A 22,132-nucleotide genomic window follows, 5' to 3' on the forward strand; every position below is an offset into this window, starting at 1 on the left:
AGGCTGCTGAGGAAAATGGCTTCTCTCGAGCGCTTCTTCCATCATACTTTAGGCTCAGAGATCTTTTTATAGTTGTATTATCATCCCCTGCTGCCGTATGTCCTGCCCATTGTATTATTTTAGATCGCCTGCCTCCAGTTTTTTTAACTGAGTAGTCGGTTGTACTGAAATTTCATCTTGATGATTGCGGACTAAAGATAACCTTTATATTAAAATTTATATTTAAAGAGCTTATAATTTAATATCATAATAATAAAAGACCGAATAAAAATCTTGCTTGCACTCGTTATAAATTAACACACATGTGAAGTGTGTAATCGTCGCGTTGTTCATAAACTTCTCGACGATTACGCGAGTGATACCGACGACAATTTATAATATGACGTCAAATTTCAGTTAGATTAAGAAGTGAATTAATTATCGTTTACAAAAACATAACGTAAATGAATTCGACTTGCCGATTAGTATGAACTCATTCGGGCAAGTAATGTACACGCATCACAACATTCACCCGGGTAATTCTCGTATCGATTTAAATAAGTTTAGATCAGTACTGCGATATAATTATTACATCTTATCAGCAGTACTAAAAACAAAAAATATATAACTATTTTGATTTTTAACAGTTTGAGTTTCATTTCAGGATGATAAGTACGGCCTTGTCGAACTTGATGAAGGAGGGTTTCGATGTGAAGGCGTTGCGTGCTTTTCGAGTATTAAGACCTCTTCGTTTAGTTTCAGGAGTACCGAGTAAGTATTATCACATATCGTTTTTAATAATACCGACTTACTTTAATCGACTATCTTTAATAATTGTTTTTTTTTGTTCTTATTGTTATTATTTTTTATTTCTCACCTCTCGCAGATTAGTCAAATATAGCACACCATTATTATTTCCGTACGTAGATGTAACCTAGAGCACCCTATTAGCTTAAACGGTGATGTTTCAACAGCACGCTCCTACGTATATTTAAGAGAACTCGTTAACTCCATCTAAACGATTCGAGACAGCGTTCGGTAAGAACAAGTAGTCGTGAGGAAATATAATTAAATTCTCCCTCAGAGTGGTACTTTCATTTACAGAATAATTAGCTGAGAATTCAGTAACACTCTCTGAAATAGGAGTTATTTTGCTTTAGGGATGGTGTAGAACCAGATATCATCTCCGTGTTCGTAGAAAAATATATTTTTTTAAAAAAAGATAAAACCTATTTTTTAATAATAGCTGTAGGTTTTTATAGCTCTTATAGATGTAGTATAAATATATTCGTTCCTATTTTAAAGTATTGTTAACGTTACCATAAATTAGTTAAGAGTGAAAAATAATATTACTGGTACAAACTACGATGAGAAAAACAAATGCGTCTTAATTTAAATAAATAAATATAAATAGCGAAATGGTGTTCCACAGTATTCTGGGATTTGTATTCTTGACATTTTATCAGCACCGAAATCTAAACTGCGATCGCTGACACACAAGTCAACACAAGTGAGTTTCTGCTGGATCCCTAGCCACGTGGGAATTCCGGGTAATGAACGTTCAGATTCTGTTGCTAAAGACGCATGTAGTAAACCGTCCTTCGCCACTCCTGTTACTACTTCCGACTTTACTAATCGTGTAAAACACCCTCTTCGATCGATGTGACAAGGTTTGCTACAGTGGATAATAAATTCCGACACATCAAAGATACTGTGTTGCCATGGGTCATCTCATGCAGAAAAATTCGTCGAGAGGATGTGGTCCTCTGCCGATTCCGGGTAGGACATACCAGAAGCTCTCACAAGTGTCTGATGTCAGCAGATAATGCACACCTATGCGTCCGATGCGACTGCCGCTCGACTGTGCGCCACATCCTTTCGAATCGCATATGTTATGCGGCCTTACTTCGTAAATCTAAGTTGCCCAGAAACATTCGTCGAATCCTGGACAATGATAAGGAAGTTAAACCGGGTGTTGTTATTTCTACGGCGTGTTAGTATTCTGCATAAAATTTAATGTTGCTGTGTGCTGTGTATATATTTTGCACCGGTGTTGAAGAGGTTTTTATTGTAGTTGTTTTTTCTGTTAATTATTACTTTTATGTTAGTTTTTATTCTTTCTGGATCCGAGAAGAGACCCTTTACACTCTTCTCGCTGTATATTATTTACGTTTAATAAAATTTTATAATTTTTGTTGTTGTTTTTTTTTATAACGTATTATTTCAAGATTACGACTGATGTTAGTTTTAAGGGAATTTTAAGTGGTAGTACAGCTGTGATATTAGTTGTAAGTTCTTGTTTAATTTTTTTTTTTAGTTTATTTTTGTTGTGTTTTTGTTATTTGTTTATTCCGGACGATGAAAAAGCGAAAGCGTTTTTCACCTTCCCCCCCCCCCAAAAAAAAACAATATTCTGGGACCGCGTCGAAGTCTTACCTTCCATCCCGCTTCCTCTATTAAAATAGTGTAAAAATGCCGAATGAAATCGGTAGATTTTCATCGATTCTTCTAAAAACGTTTAACTCATAACCACTTATTTCAGTTTCAATTTTATTTAAACACTCGTTCTCAAATAAAACTACGAGTAAAATTAAAAAAAAATGATTATGCTTGTTAAATAAATTTACGTAGGCGTGTATTAATTCCGACCATTAAAGACTTTATCTTTTTAAAATGAATGAAGTTAAATTATACAATAAAAATATTTAATTTTAATAAAGAAATAAATTATTAAAATGAATTAATTAATGGATAAAAAAATTAACGATCGTTTATTATCGTTAATCAACGGTTGAAAGAAATGAAAATATGAATCGTAAATATTATTGATTCATTTCCTACGATTGTAAAGTAGTTGAAATTTATTTATTTTTCTACGATTGTAAAGTGGTTGAAATTTATTTATTTTTTACTTTTTTTTTTTAGAAGACCACAGTTATTTTTTGCATCCAATTTCGTTATGTTCCGTTTTTTTTTTACCAAACTTTGTTTGTATTACTTGGTATGCTAACATTTTTCAGATATTATGATATAAATTGTAACAACAAATAACTGATTTCTATCACGATATCAGCAAGATTTTATTTTAAGTTAATAATTCAATTGCATTGACTGAAAACCCATGTCCTACTTTAACCCTAAAGAAATATTAGTCTTATATTTTTTATGCATTACAAAGAATTAGACGGTAATAAAAATATAAGCGGTATTCGGGTAAATTTGGATCCAGATGAACGCAGTTCACTCCTAATACATAGATTTAATTGTCCGTACACATATGTGCATGGAATAGTACTTTAATGTTTTACATAGCGCTTTCATTTTTTAAGTCTTTAATTAAACGTCCGTTCTTTGTTTGTTTCTTGTTTCGATTATATATTATTTTATATATCCATTACCTGTTGAGTTATTTTATGTAGCGTTTTACGCCACTATCGGGTATTATTGATCCCGATAGCAGCGATCTGATTAAAAGAGTAAATACTTAAATATTTAACCATTTTTTTTTCAGGTTTGCAAGTCGTTCTCAACTCCATTCTTCGTGCCATGGTGCCTTTATTGCATATTGCTCTATTAGTATTATTTGTAATAATTATTTACGCTATTATTGGTCTCGAGTTATTCTCAGGCAAACTCCATAAAACATGCTACCATAATGAAACAGGTAAATTATTGTTGACTGAATTATATTTTTACGTTTGGTTTTAATGTTTATTTATTTAATAAAACTGTAATTAATTAATTGTAAACTACAATAAGCCATCGGTAAAACAATAATTTACGAATTATTAAAGCAAAAGACCTACCGTTTTTTTAAAAAATAAACTGCAAAAGCAGTTTAAATAAGCATCCGGCGACTTGTGTAATATTTGTCGTGTGATTAGATGCAAGCGTTTTACGTTGTACCCTGGAACCGCCTGCCGATAGTCAGCCGATTGCTTTTGTAATAAAAGGTGAAAGAATCAACCGGATTTCTCCGATTAAATTCGTACACAATAAACTCTAAACCGTCACTTCTTTATGGAGCCTTCCTTTTGCTAGCTGCTCTCTTATCGTTTTCCTTTCTTTTTCCCTTGATAAACATAAACGGTAATCTTGCGTCGTTGAAATACTTACTGATTTTTTAATCAGTATTCAGACTTAGGTTGATTTTTTAATCACAGAGATATAGGGCCGGACTATAACGCGGAATTACTAGTGAGATGCTAACAAAAAGAACACGTACGTATAGAAAACACAAACAAAGCGGAATAAAATATACAAAAGGACGTGATAAACGTCTGCGAATTATGAATTCTGACTGATGCTGATCGACCGGTTCTCGCTAGTCCATGCAAAAGCGGCCTAAAGATCCCTGTTTACAGTGAAATACGTTTTATGATGTTAAAAAGATAAATATAAGTACTAAAAAAAAAAAAAAAAGAAGAATTTTCGCAAAAAATATGAATTGTGGATAGGAATCACTGAAGACGAATACTAATCCATCTTTCCGTCTAATTATTAGAAGTTGGCCGTTTTTTTAATTTATTTTTTTTTAATCTCGCTTGGTTTTTACATACGTTCACATAAACATTACTATATTTTTTCGATCTAGTGCCTGAAAGGGTTAGAATTGTGAGAATTGTAGAGTGTGCTACAACACTGCTATCCACTGAGTTTATCGGAAAACACAGCGACCTGCTCCTTACACATTTTTTTACCAAAGCATCCGGTACGGTGTATATGTTACCGGGAAAACCCGATATCTTTCGTCTGTCGAAACTTATTAAGAGGTGAGGTAAAAGAATTTCAGGCTTTTCCTGAATTACCATTAATTCTTCAAAATAAGACTTCGCCTCCCCAATAAATAGGAGAGTTTTTGAATTCAGCTAGTATAATTTTCACTTACGAAATTTATTGTACTTTTTTAACTTTTCAGGTGAAATGATGCAAGAGCCGAACCCTTGCAGCGACCCCGACCAGGGTGGCTTTCAATGTACTGAAGTAGGCCAGGAGTATTACTGTGCTGAAGACTGGGAAGGTCCGAATTTTGGCATAACGAATTTCGATAACTTCGGTCTATCCATGCTCACAGTCTTTCAGTGCATCACCTTAGAGGGTTGGACCGATGTTCTTTACTATGTCAGTTGAAAGGTTTTATTTATTCATTTTTTAATATTCATAATCGATATCTATGTCATAGTGTACAGAGTAAAACACCAATATATACTTTCCACTTTCTGAATTCACGTAATACGTGGTAGTAACGCTGGAAATTTACAGTGAACGTGAACGTAGAAGAATACGTAATTCTTAATCGATCTGTATATATTTATTTCAGAATTCAGAAGAAATTTTACATTAAATGTTTTACAAAGGACAGAAAGTGTAATCTTGGTGTCGGTGTTAATAGTACGTTCAGAAATATTAAAATAATGAAACATAATTTGTCGGAACGATAATAATATTATTTTAAAACCGTTTACCAAAGCTCGGCTTCAAATAGAAAGTAAAAGTTGTTTTTAAAAACGTAATAGTATCCAAGTTGGCAACTTAACGGCTTTTTGTTCGATTAATAGTCATTATTCTAATCCGTTTTTTGAATTTTAATACCGTGATCCTAAGGAAGTGGTTTCTTTCAAACTAAGTTTTAACTCCTTACAAAAAAGTAACGTACGTAATTCTTAGGCAAGATATCGGATAATGTTAGTAATAAACGAACATTATCTTCGTACGTCTGCACAAAGACTTTTGCAATACAAATTTTTCTGAACCGACAATTAATTTTGTACACGACGATTTGAAATATATTAAGCTTATTAACAGGTAATACTTGCATATTAATTTTTAATAAATTCGACCTACCCGTCACGAGGATATATATTAAAAATATTTAATTTGTAATTCACATCTTTGACTAATCGTTTTACATTTCCTCGTGGAAAGATAGATGATTTTAATAAATATACTTGTCTTATTCATTTTATCATTATGCATTCTTTTTTGAGAGAATACATTATTTTAAGACGGCGGTCACATATTCTTTTAGGTAAATAAAAATTTGTGTCCGCATTTATCGAATTTTTTATTTATTTCTCTGATTTTATATTTTCGCTACTGTGGTTAATCTAAAGTCAAAATAATATTTCACTATACCAAAGTGTGCTTATGAATGAGTATATGTACAAATCTACACAGAAGAAAACAGTTTATTTAAATCACAATTATCAAAATTTTGAATCATCCCGATTGTCTTGGATATGAGGCTTGTAAATTAAAATGCATGTTTGAACATTATACTGAAAATATGTTCGAAAAGTTATTCCTCATCAAAGATGTAAAAGTTGTACTCGTATTTAATGTATAAAAAAACATGTTAAAAACTTATAATTTATTGTATTTTTTGTTCTTTATCTATTGCTTATAGCATCGCAATCGAAAAAAAACATGGATTCGCCTGTTAAATTTTTTGTACATCTAATATCTTTATCCTGTAATACATTTTTAAACATTCACTTACTATCAAATTTTCATTCGCTAAGTCGTGGTTCCGTCGTATTCAAATAAACATATTTTTTCTATGTTGAGTACTATATACCTTTCTTAGCTTCATTCTTTTATTACATGTTTACGCGTTTGGGAGTAACTCCATTGTTAAAACTTATTGTACTGGTACTTTTAAATTTCTCACATTTAGTCGACGCCACTCCCTTTATTTGACGTCATGCCTTATCTGGTCTTCTTTTTGTTTATTTGTTATTAACGGTTAAACATATCTTTTAATTTTATTAATCTATATCCTGTTTTAAGTAAATTGAGGTTATTGAAAAGGACATCCGGTTGATTGTTGATCTGTTCATTTATGATCGTTTTATTACTTTTTAATTTGAAGATTTCTAAATTTTTAAAAATGTTCATTCTTCTTTCTTTGAAGCAATTGTGAATTAAGTTCACTGATTATTTTATTTTCATCGGGGTATGTCCTTCTTTTATTAAATGCGTTGCATAATTAGAATCTTGTTTTTGATTTTTAAAGAATCTCATGTGTTCCCAACATCTTACTTTTAATTTTCTTCCCGTTTGTCCATTGTACGTTGCGTTGCATTTACGTTTTATTTTGTATATACCACTACTGTTGTAAATATATTTTTCTTCTATATTGTTATTAAAAATTTTTATTAGTGTACTATCTTCATTTATAGCCATTGTTATATATTTACTAAATAATTGTTTAATTGGGTAAAGTTCTTTTCCCGTAAATGTTAATTTGCTCCATTTAAAGGGTTCTTTATCGTTTATTGTTTTAATTTCATTTATTTTATTTCTATTTTTATTCATTTTTCTGATAATTTCTTTTTTATACCCGTCATTTTCTGCTATATAAAAAGAGAGTTTAACACTTTTTTATATGCTGGTTTCTTTAATGGTAATTTATGTAGTCTATCTATCATGCATCTAAAAGCCGTTAATTTATGCTCCATTGGGTGATTCAAATCGTAAGCTATAATGTTATCTGTATTCTTTTCTATATATTTCAAAATTTAGATTATTATTATTTCTTTTTATTGTCAGGTCTACAAAATTAATAGTTTCGTCTCTTTATTTTTCCATCGTATATTTAATGTTATGGTGAGATTTGTTCATTTCTTTCAGAATCTTTTCTTCATTATTATTTATTTATTTTCTAATCGCTAAGTGAATGTCATCCACTCACCTAATATATCTAGCAACTGTATTTTTTCATGATATCTGGTAAATTTTCTTCTTCCATGATCCGTAGTACTACGCTTAGTATCTCTGATAGTGGGTTGCTCATGCCTAGTTCACCCTTAGTTTTATATATTTTATTATTAAATTTAAATTGGTTTTGCAGAAGAATTGTTTCTAAAGTTTTAATAATAAGATAAACAGTACTCAACATAGAAATCATAGTGTTCTTAGAAGAAAGTATAATAATTATAACCTTAATAACTGACAGATTGTTACGAAATCGTATTTATCAGTTATTCAAATTATTTCCAAAAAAAAAATCGACGAGAGTAAGCTGTATCTGAACATTTCACGCTGATGAAAGATCACGGGTTCAGATTGTATGACCTCGATAAGAATGCGACGCACATGAGGTTGTGCGCTTACTACAGTAACACTACAATCCTATCAAACTAATTTGAACGCGTGTGAAAGAGATGATCCGGCAAAAAATACATTTATTAAAATTAAAGAAGTGAAAAGTTTGTAAGAGAGCGTTCTAAAAAATGTGACTCGATAAATTGTGTTCGGCACACCGAAGAATTACAAGAAAAAGACTTTGAAAGAGAACTCGGAGATGAAAATTCATAGCCTTTTATTATTTACACCTTGTATTATAAACACGATAATTATGACATTTCAGGCCATTTAAGAGCGATATCGAAACTTTATAAGGCAGATTTCATATTGATTCAGTAATATTATTTATTTATTATAATTTCTCTTTGTATCTTTGTAAATATCTGTCTGTGCGTTTAATTATCGAGGAAAATTAATAACAATATATGAAATTGAAAATAGCGATGTTAACCTTCGTGTGAAATGTACGAGTATGTTCGATCTCTTTCTAATTCGGTCAGCGGTCCAATATTTTTTTCTCTCCGTGGTTTTAATCGTACAAAAATACATCTCGGAGCCAGAGGTAAGTGTTTCATGACGTTCATATAATTTATTTATCTACTTTTTTTAGTGTTATTATGTTTTAATGTAGGTTAATTATCGTATCATCAACTCGGTTAAAATATGTATTAAATGCTGTCTTAATATTTGAATTAAATAAACAAGAATATATTTGTAAAAAATAATAATAAAAAAATTCAGACATGCGTAAATACGTTCCTAACTTGAAGGCACGAGTGAAAAATCGTAAGTCTAAGAAAGTATTGTATATTTTTTACGCCATCCTGTGGCATAGTACTCGAGAAACGTTTAGAGCGGGTGGGGCGAAGCGAACAGAAACAGCCGACAAGCAATACATCCATCCACCCGACTACATGAAGTATATTACAGTATATATTTTACACAAAGTATAGTACAATATACACACGGTATATCTCTCTGGGAATGTCTTTGTGTAGCTGTACTTTTATTTATTGAAAAAGAAATTATAAGCAATTAGAATTTATTCTATATAATGTTAAAATAGAATGAACATTTTGTATTTATTTCGGTATAAACATTAATCCTTTACTTTTAAATTTGAAATAAATAAAGTAGTAGTAAAAACAGATAAATTATGCGAATCCTTACCTAATAAATAAATTAACGATGATGTGGTAATTTTCTTGTCATTCCCAGAAATTGGATATATTGCGGAATATCTCAGACGTATTGCTTATACTGATGAATATAACGCTATTTTACGTTTTGCCGAATAGAATTTAAAATATTTTCATCTGTCAGATAAACGATAACAAATTAGAACCATTTGTTAACCGTAAACCGACTTCTAATAGATGTGAAATGAACGACTCGGTCGTTGAGGAAGGAAAGTGCGACAGGCTATTTAATGACGTAGATATCTTCTCGGATAAAACATTTAAAAAGTAACAAGATATATATTTTTGTATAAAAATTCATAAGTATGTAAAAATTGAACTTCATATATGGACGCTTTGTGCTACAGAAATTTAATGGTCGAGCCACAGAAGGAAAAAAGACAAATTTTCCCATAACTAGAATTTTAATCTTTCAAATACATTTGAGATCAACCAGGCGTTCATAGAATCATATCGTTTGAGATATTGATATCACAATCACGACTTAAAAACTCACAATTCAAAAACTTCGATGGTCATTTCAAAGCATTTTTCTGTAGAAATTAATTTTCTCTTAAGCATTTTATCGACGGATGATAATTGTGATTTTAAATTTTATTTTTCAGTTTAATATCTTCCGAATTCTAAATTAAATTTTTCTCGTATTAAAAATTTGTTTTATAAAATCGCATTTTATGAGAAATAGTTATATTATGTCGGAAATTAAATTTGAAAGAAAGAAGATTTCAGTTTAGACTTTGATACGTCAAAATCAGAGATTTGTTTCCGATTTGCGAGAAAGTATGCATTCTGTTTTCGTGTGTTATGACCGTTTTAAGACGCTGTAAAATTCATAATTACTTTTTTTTTCAATAGCTTTGTTCTGATTTCGTTTACAGCAAAAATATTAATACAAATTTACAGAAAAAAATGTTCACAATTTTTTTTAATGTACAATAGACATTTTAAGTGTTAAGAAAATTACACGATCTGGCTTCTTAAAAATAAGGCAGTAGTTGATTTTACCGATAAATCTTACCCCTTAATCTACTTTCCACAACATTCTTTTGTAAAATTCTGCAAGAAATTTCTTTATTCTTACTTTCAATAATATTTTAAAACGATCGTCAAAAATCTCTACCGTTTTCACTGCCATTTAGCGCAAAAATCCAGAAAAATATTAAAAATCACTTTATTACTGAATCATATTCGATACTAATCGATGCAGTCTTCTCTTAGTGAAAGCTCGCTTGCCCCGCACGGGTCCACGGATTTTTATTTCTTCCTTACTTTGCATTTCCTAATAACATTGCGTGCGTAAAGTTCTGCAACTTTTTGTGTATCAGTCATCACTCTTCAATGTTTAACTTAGCATTACTTCCTTTTCTATACGATTTTATTACCTCTGTTTTATTCCTGATCGCTTTTTTTATATTTTAAATAAATTACCACCAAAAATTCTTTCTTGTGATTAATTTTTGCTAAAAATACTATACTGATGTTAAAGTATTTATTTCTTGTCCTTTTTCTCCGATCTTAAATTTTCTTTTAATCATCGTATCGTTTGACTGTTTATGCCACTTCAGTTAAAAAACAACTACTAATTAAAAAGCAATGGAGATCGGCTTCAGCCTTTTCCCATTCATTTCTCTACCGTGGCTTACATTTCCATATCGTCTAGTAAACACCTAATCATTTCGTTCACAATCTTTTGGTTCTTGTAGAAAATATAAATAACTTTTCTTTGTTTTTATTTCTGATCAATTTTATTAAAATTTTAAATATTCTATTCCATTTCAGGTTATCGTTTTTTTCCTGGGATTAAATAGATAACTTTTCCTTGTCGTACTAAACCGTTAAAAAAAATTAAAGAAGTACTTTTAAGACGATCTGTTTCGTTTCTAGTGACGGTCTAGTTGTATTTTAATAGCGATTAGGGGTTTCCTTTAAAAAATTAAACTCTATGTAAATAACTACTTGTGTTGTAGAATCGTTCAGTTTGTTGATTTTTCTTCGACTAGACGAACGGTTCACTTTTCTTTTAATCTTTAAAGGTGCAAAAGTTTCATTTCATTGACGGTATCGGAGCAGAGTACACGCTTACCTGGTTCTTAACTGAACTAATCGATCTCATCGTACATTATAATGCGCTAATCTTTCGAAGAAAACAACGCGCGTTTGATTTACGTCGAGTGTGAAACATAACGGGGTTCGTTAGTTTCGTCAAAGCGACTGATGCTCTAAGATGTGTACCTAATATCCCATCGATAACATTACGGTTGTAGTCCAGATAAAACCGATAGGTGTTAAACAAATTAAACACAAGTTTTCGTTTCAATATTCATTAAAGAGTAAGATATTTATTAAATTATTTTATAAGGATTTACAATCGTGCACGTGCCGAAAAATGTCTTCAGTACACACAAACACTTAAACCGCTCTTAAATACAAACACTTAAACTGCTCTCAAATACTCATTTTTCACGTTTTCTGTTCTACGTATATTAACTTCTGCGTAAGATAATAACGTGGTCTTACACGCGTAACTTCTAGATACGTAATCATCCAGTCTTTAGGTTTGATACCGGTGCGTTTTTGATGATTTTATGAAAAGTAGGTTTATGAAATGATTCTTTATTTCACATCAGATACAGTGTGGTATTTTATACGTAAAAAATTAATTGACTTTAATTATGTTACAGATTGAGGACGCTCTCGGTAACACTTGGCAGTGGATTTATTTCATTTCTATGGTTATCTTGGGTGCCTTTTTTGTCATGAATCTAATTCTTGGTGTCCTCAGCGGGTAAATATAATTTTTACACTCTATGTTCTAATATACCTGTAGAATGTGTTACTTTTGATCATCGAGTATATAGAATGCATGATAATAATTAAAGGTTAACTTAATTGTTATTGAATATTTTTCAGGGTCAAAAATATTCAGCGATCGTTCAGAATAAGTCCAAGCGATGTATAGGTGGTACAATTTAAATATAAATTACGGGTAGGATTTGGCTCTTGTGACGTGTTTCCTCAAAACATTTTACATCCTTTTACATTTTCTAAAAGTTATTAACTAACTAAATGTAAGTATTTAAAAAAATTAAAATTGTGCGAACGGAAAAGATTTAATGAAGAATTTTCCTCTTTTACTTTCACAATAAAGTAATGCTTCGTTTACGAATCGCTCACGCATAAAAATGTTAAGTTTGAATTTTCCAAGTAGGTCTCCAAGAAAATGGGTTCTACCAACTATCTTTTTCTTACATAAGCTTCTTCTTATCTACCGATAACATATATTTTGAGTAAAAAACTCCTATATTTCTTGAGAGAGAATATCCGCAGCAATCAGAAGATAAAGAACGTAACAGATTATTAGTTACATTACGTCCGCATAAAGTACAACATAAATTAGTAACACTCATTTATCGATCTTAAAAATCTAACTGAATTTTGGTCACTCCCGTCGGCCTTTGCCGTTACTTTTTCCGTCTGGTGGTGCTTCCTTTGTTCCCAAATTCCTTACATCTTCCCGACGGTGATAATCAAACTCCTTTTTCTGGGCGCTCTACCCCCATCGGTTCTTTTTCCATATAAATCTCTTTCAAACCGCTACTATCGTCTCGTCTTAAGATATTTTCTTGCCCGTCTTGAGCTCTTACTCCTCATAGATGTCATTAAATTTCTTCCGTTTTTTTAGTCTATCGACTGTTTTTTCCGGATTTTCCACTTTTTTCCATATTTTTTTTGTTATAGTTTCGAACCGCCTTTAAACTATTCCTCGGTAACATATTTTCAAACGCGCGTCGGTCTTTTCCCGTTCTGATTTTACAGTTCAAGACGGGCAGTATAAGTTTATGAAAATTGTTTCGTGTAAAGAGGAACTAGATGGCAGTAGTATATTATAAGCAGCCTAACATTGACTATCGGCGTTTAATCTACTTTGAATTCACACTCTCATTATCTAGGATAACTCTGAAGTACTTCTATTTATTCGCCCTTTCTTAGTTGCAATCGCCCGATTGAGTGCGTTGCCATCGTCTTCCCATCATTCTTTCAAAATATATTATAATTTAATCTCTAGCCACCAAAATCTCAATTTCTTTTGCTTTCTTTATTTATTTTTCAATAACAAGTTTAAATTCATCAAAATTCTCTATTACAATTGCCATACCGAATTCAAAGGGTAGAACGTTTATTATTGCGCCTATCGGCCTCCGGTTATTTATACGTAGAGTTTCTTGTTACACTTGAAAAATTGAGGGGAGACTGTTTTACTCAAATCTTATCTTATTCCGTCAGAATATGACTCTTTCATTCAAATGTTCCCAAAGCATTTAACACTTGAGACTTGCCGTCTGTATGTACGTCTCTCGGATTCAGAACACAGCCAGCCGTCTTCTTCCGTTATCCGTCCCTGATAATAATATCACTGACTTAATATTTTTATAAGACCGAAACAAGTGTAGCGATTTGACGTGTAAACAACGATCGCTCCTTTTTTTTTCTCGTGTAGTAGATTACCGTTATTCAGTATCCAATACGTTCATTAACACCATTGTACGTCCGAATATTTCTGCAAGTTTCAAATCCTTTTCTGTCTTTACATGATCGTACAAAATCGGTACTATTTCGGCTTATATGAAAACCGGGAAAATCAAGGTATAATATATTTTATGTCGATTTATTGAATGACATCGACACCGCAGTTCAATTTTTACGCGAATAAAAACTTGTCTAGTACGTACATTTTTCTACACGGATAATATTTCAAACGACTTTTATTTCCTATTAAAATGGCGCTAATAATTACGATCGTATATAATATCCGTTCGTAAGTGTTAAGCCGTTTTTCCCCGATAGCACAGACGTGTAAAGAAAATTGACCGAAACAATTGACGGAAAAAGTTCTGTAAATTTTAACTTAATCGCTAACACTAGCGATTAAATGATCATTTTAAGACATGCTATAGGTGTAAATGGCTTCTTAATGTATCGCTGATTGCGATTTGCGCTAAGAACAATGACGTACATTTATGTTATTATGAATTGATTTCTAATACTTTTTTAAAGATTTTCAGTTATAATTAATATTTGTTTGTCGGCAGTGAGTTCTCCAAAGAAAGAGAGAAAGCAAAAGCGAGGGGAGATTTTCACAAATTAAGAGAGAAACAACAAATTGAAGAGGACCTGCGCGGTTATCTCGACTGGATAACACAAGCAGAAGACATAGAACCTGAGGGAGAAGACCGCGCTCATAGTCAGGATGGAAAACGTAAGATCGAATACGAAATTCACATTTTTATCGGTTCATTAGCGTAAATATAAAATTATAATATCGGTCGACGCTATACTTCGATTGCAGTCTATTTATAATTTTAAATATTATACATTTTAACATGTTGCCATATGCCATATTTTCTATTTGAATTCGGGTTTTCCGCAAACACACGCTGCACATTATATTTCCATTTTTTCACATTATGCACGGAACACACCTTACAATGTAAGCATTTGTTCTGACTGTGCGCTTTAAATTCCGTACAACCAGTTGATTAGCAGAAAGATAAATCTATTACATCTCTGCAGATGTAATATGTATACACTCTACAGATGAAAATAATTACATCTTTTGTCCGCAATTCATCCAGAATGTTTTGTAAAATTAAAAGAATATAGAAAAACAATATTCTCAAGTTAATTACGTAAAATTGGCTATAAAAAATTATTTATAAAAATGTTTTAAAAAGTTATAAAAACTATTTTATAAACTAGTTATAAAAACAAATTACATTTTTACGAGATATATGTTATCAACATATATTATAAATGAATATATATAAAACTTTATATCCGATCGAACATTTACGCATGCGTATATTACAAATAACAGGGCTATCAGAAATTTTGCTATTACCAGTTCATTAGAACAATGCAAACCTTTGTTCATATTTAATATTTTAACGATCACAAGCCGATTCGAAAATACGGTTTCACAAAAATAGAGAACTGCCGGTAAAATCAAATACAACAGTTGTGATCGAGAACCGAGCTGATTAAGATCTTGATAGCTTCAGGTTAAAACAGTTGTAGAAGGGATTTTGCAACTCGGGATGGAACTTTTACGACGATCTGTCTGTCAAACGTCTAGCATGTGTTAAGACCGTGATACAGTTAAGAATCGTTCGGTGTCAGAGACCTTAAAATTGTTTATAACATTAGGGAGTTTGAAGAGGACTCCTACGCCAAACTCCTATTTGGAGAGGATCACTTTTAGCCTGTTCTCATGTGTCTATCTAGAGTGTTCAAAAAGTGACGCAACCTTATGAAAGAATGTTTCCTTCTTTTGTTGCAGGTTTAATTGAAGAAAATTTAGGAAAACGGGTTACACAATGCAGCAGAAAATATTTATTGTTTGCCAATACATTAGATGTCAGTTATGCCCAGACCCAGAATGCCTTCACAAAAATGTATGGTGTGGATGCACCAAACGTCTTCCATCAGGCGGCTGTACGACAAATTCCAAGAGACAGGGAATGTGGCAGATGCAGCCAAAAGTGGTCGACCGAAAGTGCTAACACTAGAAAAGTTGATCGATGTGCATGCTGCATATTCTGTTAGTCCCAAGAAGTCTGTGCGACGCCTATTTATCCAGTCCGGTCTCTCCATAAGTATTGCCCACACGGCATCGCGCAAGTGTTTAAAGACGTATCCGTACAGAATTCGTGTAGTTCACGAGTTATTACCTGCAGACACTGGAAAACGTGTAGCTTTCTATCAATGGTTCACGTCACCTGTAACGCCAGACGGGTAAGAACTCGATGACTAGTTTCGGTCTGACGAGGCACGGTTTCCCCTTGATGAATACGTGAATGTACAGAATTCACTCGTTTGGTGTACGGAAAATCTCCATCAGCTGCACGGACAAAAAGTGGGTATTTGGTACACAATGTCACGTAGGCAAATCTCCATGGCATCTTTCACGGTACGGTGAACAGTGAGCGCTACACACCAATGGTGCAACAATCTGTTAACACCATACCTACAGATCGGCTATAGTACACGTGGTTTCAGCAGGACGATGTTACAGCTCATACAGCCAACAACAATATAACTTTCTTGGATCAGTGTTTTCATGGACAAGTGATTTCGAAGAGGTTGTGGCCCCCTCGGTCTCTGATTTTGATTTATCCCCTCCTGACCTTTTCTTATGAGGATCCTTAAGGATGCTGCTTACAAAACTCATCTTCACACTATTCCCGAATTGCAGAGCGAAATTGGACGATGTGTCGCTGCAATTCCTCAACAAACGTTACAACATGTATTTAAGAGCATGTAACGTCGTATTCAGTTATGTGAATCGCAAAACGGAAGCCACTTTCAACTTACTCATTTTCCCATAAGGTTGTATCACTATATTGAACACACTATATTTACTGACCGTTTACAGTCGTAACCGTATTTTTCCTGCCTCTTTATGTCGACATTCACAATTTTTTTCTTTTACGTGTTATTTTTTGGTTAAATTATGTCGTGTGTGTTTTTATTCTACGTAAGTTTCTTTTTTATGAGGATGTCTACCGTTACAGCACTTCATTTATAGATTGATATTATTTCGCTTTTAGATTCATCGTGATCATTTACAACTTAATTCAATATTTTAGAAAGCTCAATTTTGTCAGAAACAGGAAAGTGTACTACACAACTTGGATCTGGACATGTTTTACTAGATGTATCCAAGTTCATTTGTAATACCCCTTAATATAGACAAGTTTCCTTTATCGATTAATTTTACGTTGAATTTTAACAAGATCGTAACATATCGATTCACAGTTCACCAAACCGCTCGACTTTCCCTCCAAATTTTTCTGGTACAACATATTCCTTTCTAATTAAATTTGATAACGATAGCGATAACGTAAACTGATGCCAGAATAGAAAACAGTAACACCGGTCGGTAAAGATGTCTAGAAAAGTGACAGACTGTTATAAGTAAGTGTTTTTAAGTTAATATAAAAAGAAATTCGAATAAATTTGTTATTAAAATTAAATAGATTTGTAAATTTCTCCACCATGGATTACAACAACACAATTATAATACGATATCCAAATAACTCGTTCTATTTCTCTATCAAAGGGGCTAACTCGCACATGAAAATGACATCAGTGGGTTGGATACCAGCTAATTAGAATAAGATACCTCTCTGTTATGAAGAAGAAGAAAACGTTTGTCTGATTTGAGTCAGATCTTTTAGGACTTTTGTTCATCGGAACGGTTAATTAGTTAATTAAGAGGGCTACAAATTAGAATAGATGAGCGAAAATTTGGAAGAAACCTAGAAACACTGATGAAAATGTTTGCTGAGGTACTTGCTTCGGTGGCATCCTGACGGAGGCCAAACTGATGAGCGGAATATATAATCAGATTTAAAGAGTCTATAAGACGACCTCCGGTAACGCCCGTCAGGGCTAGGATCGGAAGAGGTGGTGTGGCGACCGGGATCGTCATAAGGTGGATGTCTTCCCCTAAGGGTGTCAGGATGTAAAGAAATACTGCGTTTTTAATTATGAGTTTTTCCCTTTCAAAACAAATAAATGCGTTATGTTATCAAATTCTTATTGTTGCAATTACAACTTAAATTTTAGATATAATGTGTTCAGTGAAAACCAGTTTTCCACGATGTAATTAAAAATAAAATAGTAAATTTTCATACCGTCATGAAAAATAAAATTTATTCGATAAAATATGTATAATTGTGTGTCAAAGCTCAGTAAAACAACCTCTTAAAACATAAAGTTGAGCATCGGGTCAGTTTTTGTTTATATGTGCATTTCAACTGATTCATCTAATTTATACCAAAAATTTAAACCGCATATTAACAACATAAACATTATTGAAACATCGAGATTATATTTGTATAATAAATACCTGCCATGAAATACTTTTAAAATCGGAAAAGATTTTCTGATGAAATTTTTCTGTTTAAATTATTTTAGAATCGAGTGTAGAAAATTACTCCTAGGATCGAATATATATGGAAAATAATTCTTTTAACTAATCATTTAAAACCGGATAAAACATTTTTCATCCAGAAGTTAATCAAAACGTATCAGACCAGTCAGTTAATCATAAATTACATTCTACACTATTAAGTCGCACGTAGAACTGACTGTATAAAACTTTTATAATTATAAGAAAACTTTTGTCAGTATTTTCGTCTTTTATTTATTTCATTTAATCTGAGCAGTCCGATGTACACTAAATTGTTTCCCATTTCGAGTTAGTTTTTCATGTTGGTCGGTCACAGCATGCAACCAACAACTGTATTTTTACAGTATTATTAAACATTAAGTGAAAATAAATTTTGTTCTACGGTGAATTGATATTCAATAACCGTATTAAAATTTAACTACAAGGTGGACCAGGAAAACGAAAAATTAGAAATAACTGTCACTGACATGAAAAAAATGTTTTTTGCAACTTATTTATTTTAAAATAATAAACACGACATTAAGGGCTCACATACCGGTTCCCAATTTTTGAAAACGATATCCAGTAGGTAGTGTCCGTCCTGTTGTATGCATTCCTCGAATCGAACGCGAAGAATTTACATGGCACTTTGCAACAACTCTTTGGAAATCTCCCGAATTTCCTCTTGAATTCTGGTTTTAACTGCTATACAGTTTTCATTTAACGGATGAAATTGTAACTTCTGGTGATGTACTCGTTGAAGAGTTGTTCGGCTGAGGCTCAAAACGCGTGTATACAAGCAGAATTTCAAAGGCTTCTTGTGAACGAAGCCCGAACGGCTTCAATATTCTCTGGGGTTCGCTGAATTCGTAGAGCTAACAGTTCTTCATTAAAGCTGAACCCGTCTCCTCAAAATTTTCAGTCGGTGTTTTGACTATATGGTAAGAAGGAACACGATCATGATGTTCAAAATTGTAGTGACGCCGAAATTTCCTACAAGTAGTAGCAATCCGTCACCGTTTTTGTAATATACATTCACGACAAACGCGCATTGTGAACCAGTCCGATGATCCATTGTTACTAAAGGCACGGTTGTCTTCATTTCAACAGCACAGACATAAAGTGCTACTGTATTTACAAAGCTGCCACTACACATTTTAAAATTTTCCGTTTTCCCCGTCTACTTTGTACAATATAGTTTTAAATCATGTATCTGAATCTTTAAGTATTTAAGAAAGACTTTTTTGATTTTGACTCTAATATAATACGCGCAATGTAGTATATAAATTTTATTCCTTCGTGAAAGTCAGTGTTATAATGAATCATCATTTTTATTATAGAGAAAACAACCGGTGAAACAGAATCTGCTGACAGATTAGAAGGAGATGAAGGAGAAGTCCAAGAATCGTGGTGGAGGAAAAAGAAAAAGGATTTTGATAGGTAAGTCTTTTTTATTTCTATATTTACATTGTATTCTACAAGAAAAAACTATTTTAATCCGTAATACTTCGAGATCAACATTTCGGGTGGCTTTACTTATCTGATTATCCCTGAAACCGATTTGATTTGTGATATAATGAATTTAGTCGTTTTTTAGTTGTACAACCTTAAAACCGGTCATTTCACTGTGCCCGGAAATCTTTGAAAATACTAAAAAGATGTGATTGAGGATAAAATTCAGTGATCAAAGATATTTATTAAAATGGTTTCTATTGGTCTTTGAAATAAAGACTGTTGGGTGCAGTTCTATTAGGTCGGATAACCGATCAACTAGAAAGATCAATGAATTTATTTTCATTTATTGATATTAATTACTTTAGAGGCCATAGAGTTAATGTCATATAATATATATATATATATATTAGAGTAATAATAATTATAAATATATTAATTTATTTAGATTACATTTTTTATAGTCCATTTTTTCCTCTGCTCGATAAATAACTACATATAATATAATATAATAATATTTGTTCAGTCTTCGCAAAGTACAGAATTAGAGAACACTCTTACCTTTACATTTTTATGTTCATCTAAACGCTTTTGGCCGAAGCCCATCTTCAGTGATATTTTTTATTTTAATAAATTTTTCTTTGTTTACATTTACACATTAATTTTAGCTTTTTACATTTTTTTTTTTTTTAAATTGTTTGTTAATAAAATTTAAAACATTTAAAAAATTTCAAAGCAAATACTTGTTCAGTCAACAGAATGAAAAAGTATTGCAATAACTATTAATTTATCAATATCTTATCATTGTTTACCAGCTTAAATAATTTTAATAAGAATGTCCCCATCGAATTCTGTTTCCAGATTTATAAGGCTGAATTTACGTTTATATCTATTTAAATGCAATTTTTCTAAAATTTATAATTTTTTATTACTATTTTCATGTTCAATATTTACTTTTTGATTGTTTCTAAATTAACTATGTTATGATTATTCTTTATTAAATGGTCAGGCTACGTTTGAGATACCTATTTTTCTATTTTTAAATTATCTAAAATGTTCATTAAATCTATCTTTAAAGGACCTATTCATTTTACCAATATATATCTTTTCACAATTGTTGCATTTTATTTTATAAATACCGGAAGAATCATATTTGTTTTTTACTTTTTTATTATTGTAATATTTTAAATGATTTATTACATTATTATCAAGTTTATAAGCAGGTTTATATTTTTTATTATTATATTGATCGATCAAGTTTTCTGTGATTTTATTTGTGTAGGAGTATTTTATATAAATATTTTCATTATTTTTATTTTTATTTATTTAAATTTTATTTTAATATTTACGTCTAAATAATTTATTTTTCTGTTATGTTCCATTTCATATGTAAATTTTAATGTTTTTTGATAATAATTTAATTTATTTTAAATTATTTCATGTTCGTTATTTATAACTGGTTCATATTTAACCGGTTCATATATAACCAAAATATCATCTACATATCTGACCCATAATAAAATTTTATGTAAGTGATTTATGCCATAGACTACTCACTCTACTTACAAATTCCTGCAAATAAATTTTTGACATTACAACAGATAAGGGAAATCCCATCCATGGGTGAAACATTTTCTTGTATATAACAGGTTCCATTAAATTCAAAATAATTTTCTTTACATATATTTCTAATTATTGTTATAATATTATTTATAAATTGTTGGTCTTCGCCTGTTTTTATTAATTTGTTTTTTATTATTGAAATTGTATAATCAACAGGAATACTTTTTTATTTTTTTTTTTATTCTCGATTAGTCGGAGAAATACCATTTACGTATCCCCCATAAATGGGGGAATGTCGAACTTGCACGGGTTCGGCTAGATGTTATTAAGAGCCTATGTGTTCCCGCAACCTACCGACTAAAACTCCTACCTCACCGTACCTCCCATCTGTAACCAGATCAGCTTTTAAGCACTTAATCAGCTCCAGGGGTGTCTACCTCTAATCACCAAGGAGGAGCCACACCAGGACCGGCTATGCCGTTCCCAGCCGCTCAAACCAGTGGCTGGGTCTCAGTCTTTATCGCTCAAGGGATCGGGAGTCCCATTGCTTCATCGCCGCTATCCATTCCAGGCAAGCCCAGACGAACGACAACTCCACGAAGGGCTGTCCCAGCCCACCTCGCTCCTTTCTCTTTATCTGTATTTGGTGTTAATCTTCACCCCAGTTTCTAGCTTCATCTTCTTTGGTCTTTGGTGTCAAAGGTTAACTTTAACATCTCCTCCCACTGAGCTCGTCCTTTTAGTATATATTCAACGGTATTATCTGGTGTCAGCCATCCCATCTCATAAAGATGCCTATTCTGATCCCACCTCTGACAGTTGGTAAAAGGTATGTTCAGCATTACCTACTAATCCGCAGCATTGACAATCAGGTGTCCTTCTTTTGAACCCAAACAGG

The 22,132-nt window shown here is 32.0% G+C and overlaps 1 protein-coding gene across 8 annotated transcripts in view; it reads left to right on the plus strand.

Annotated features, from left to right (window-relative positions):
• The window catches only part of Ca-alpha1D (Ca[2+]-channel protein alpha[[1]] subunit D), a 659,257-nt gene that overhangs the window by 357,160 nt on the left and 279,965 nt on the right, over window positions 1–22,132 (plus strand). For all 8 annotated transcript variants that reach the window (XR_012756106.1, XM_075363219.1, XM_075363216.1 and 5 more), the window contains exons 5-10: window positions 644–750; window positions 3,491–3,643; window positions 4,898–5,100; window positions 11,948–12,051; window positions 14,357–14,523; window positions 19,560–19,659. Coding sequence is in view for 7 of the 8 variants with exons in the window: in XM_075363219.1 (XP_075219334.1) it covers window positions 644–750; window positions 3,491–3,643; window positions 4,898–5,100; window positions 11,948–12,051; window positions 14,357–14,523; window positions 19,560–19,659 (834 nt within the window). In the remaining variant the exon portion in view is untranslated. The remainder of the gene's footprint in view (window positions 1–643; window positions 751–3,490; window positions 3,644–4,897; window positions 5,101–11,947; window positions 12,052–14,356; window positions 14,524–19,559; window positions 19,660–22,132) is intronic.

This window comes from Lycorma delicatula, chromosome 4 (genome assembly GCF_047948215.1).
Source record: "Lycorma delicatula isolate Av1 chromosome 4, ASM4794821v1, whole genome shotgun sequence".
Taxonomy (NCBI): Eukaryota; Metazoa; Arthropoda; class Insecta; order Hemiptera; family Fulgoridae; genus Lycorma; species Lycorma delicatula.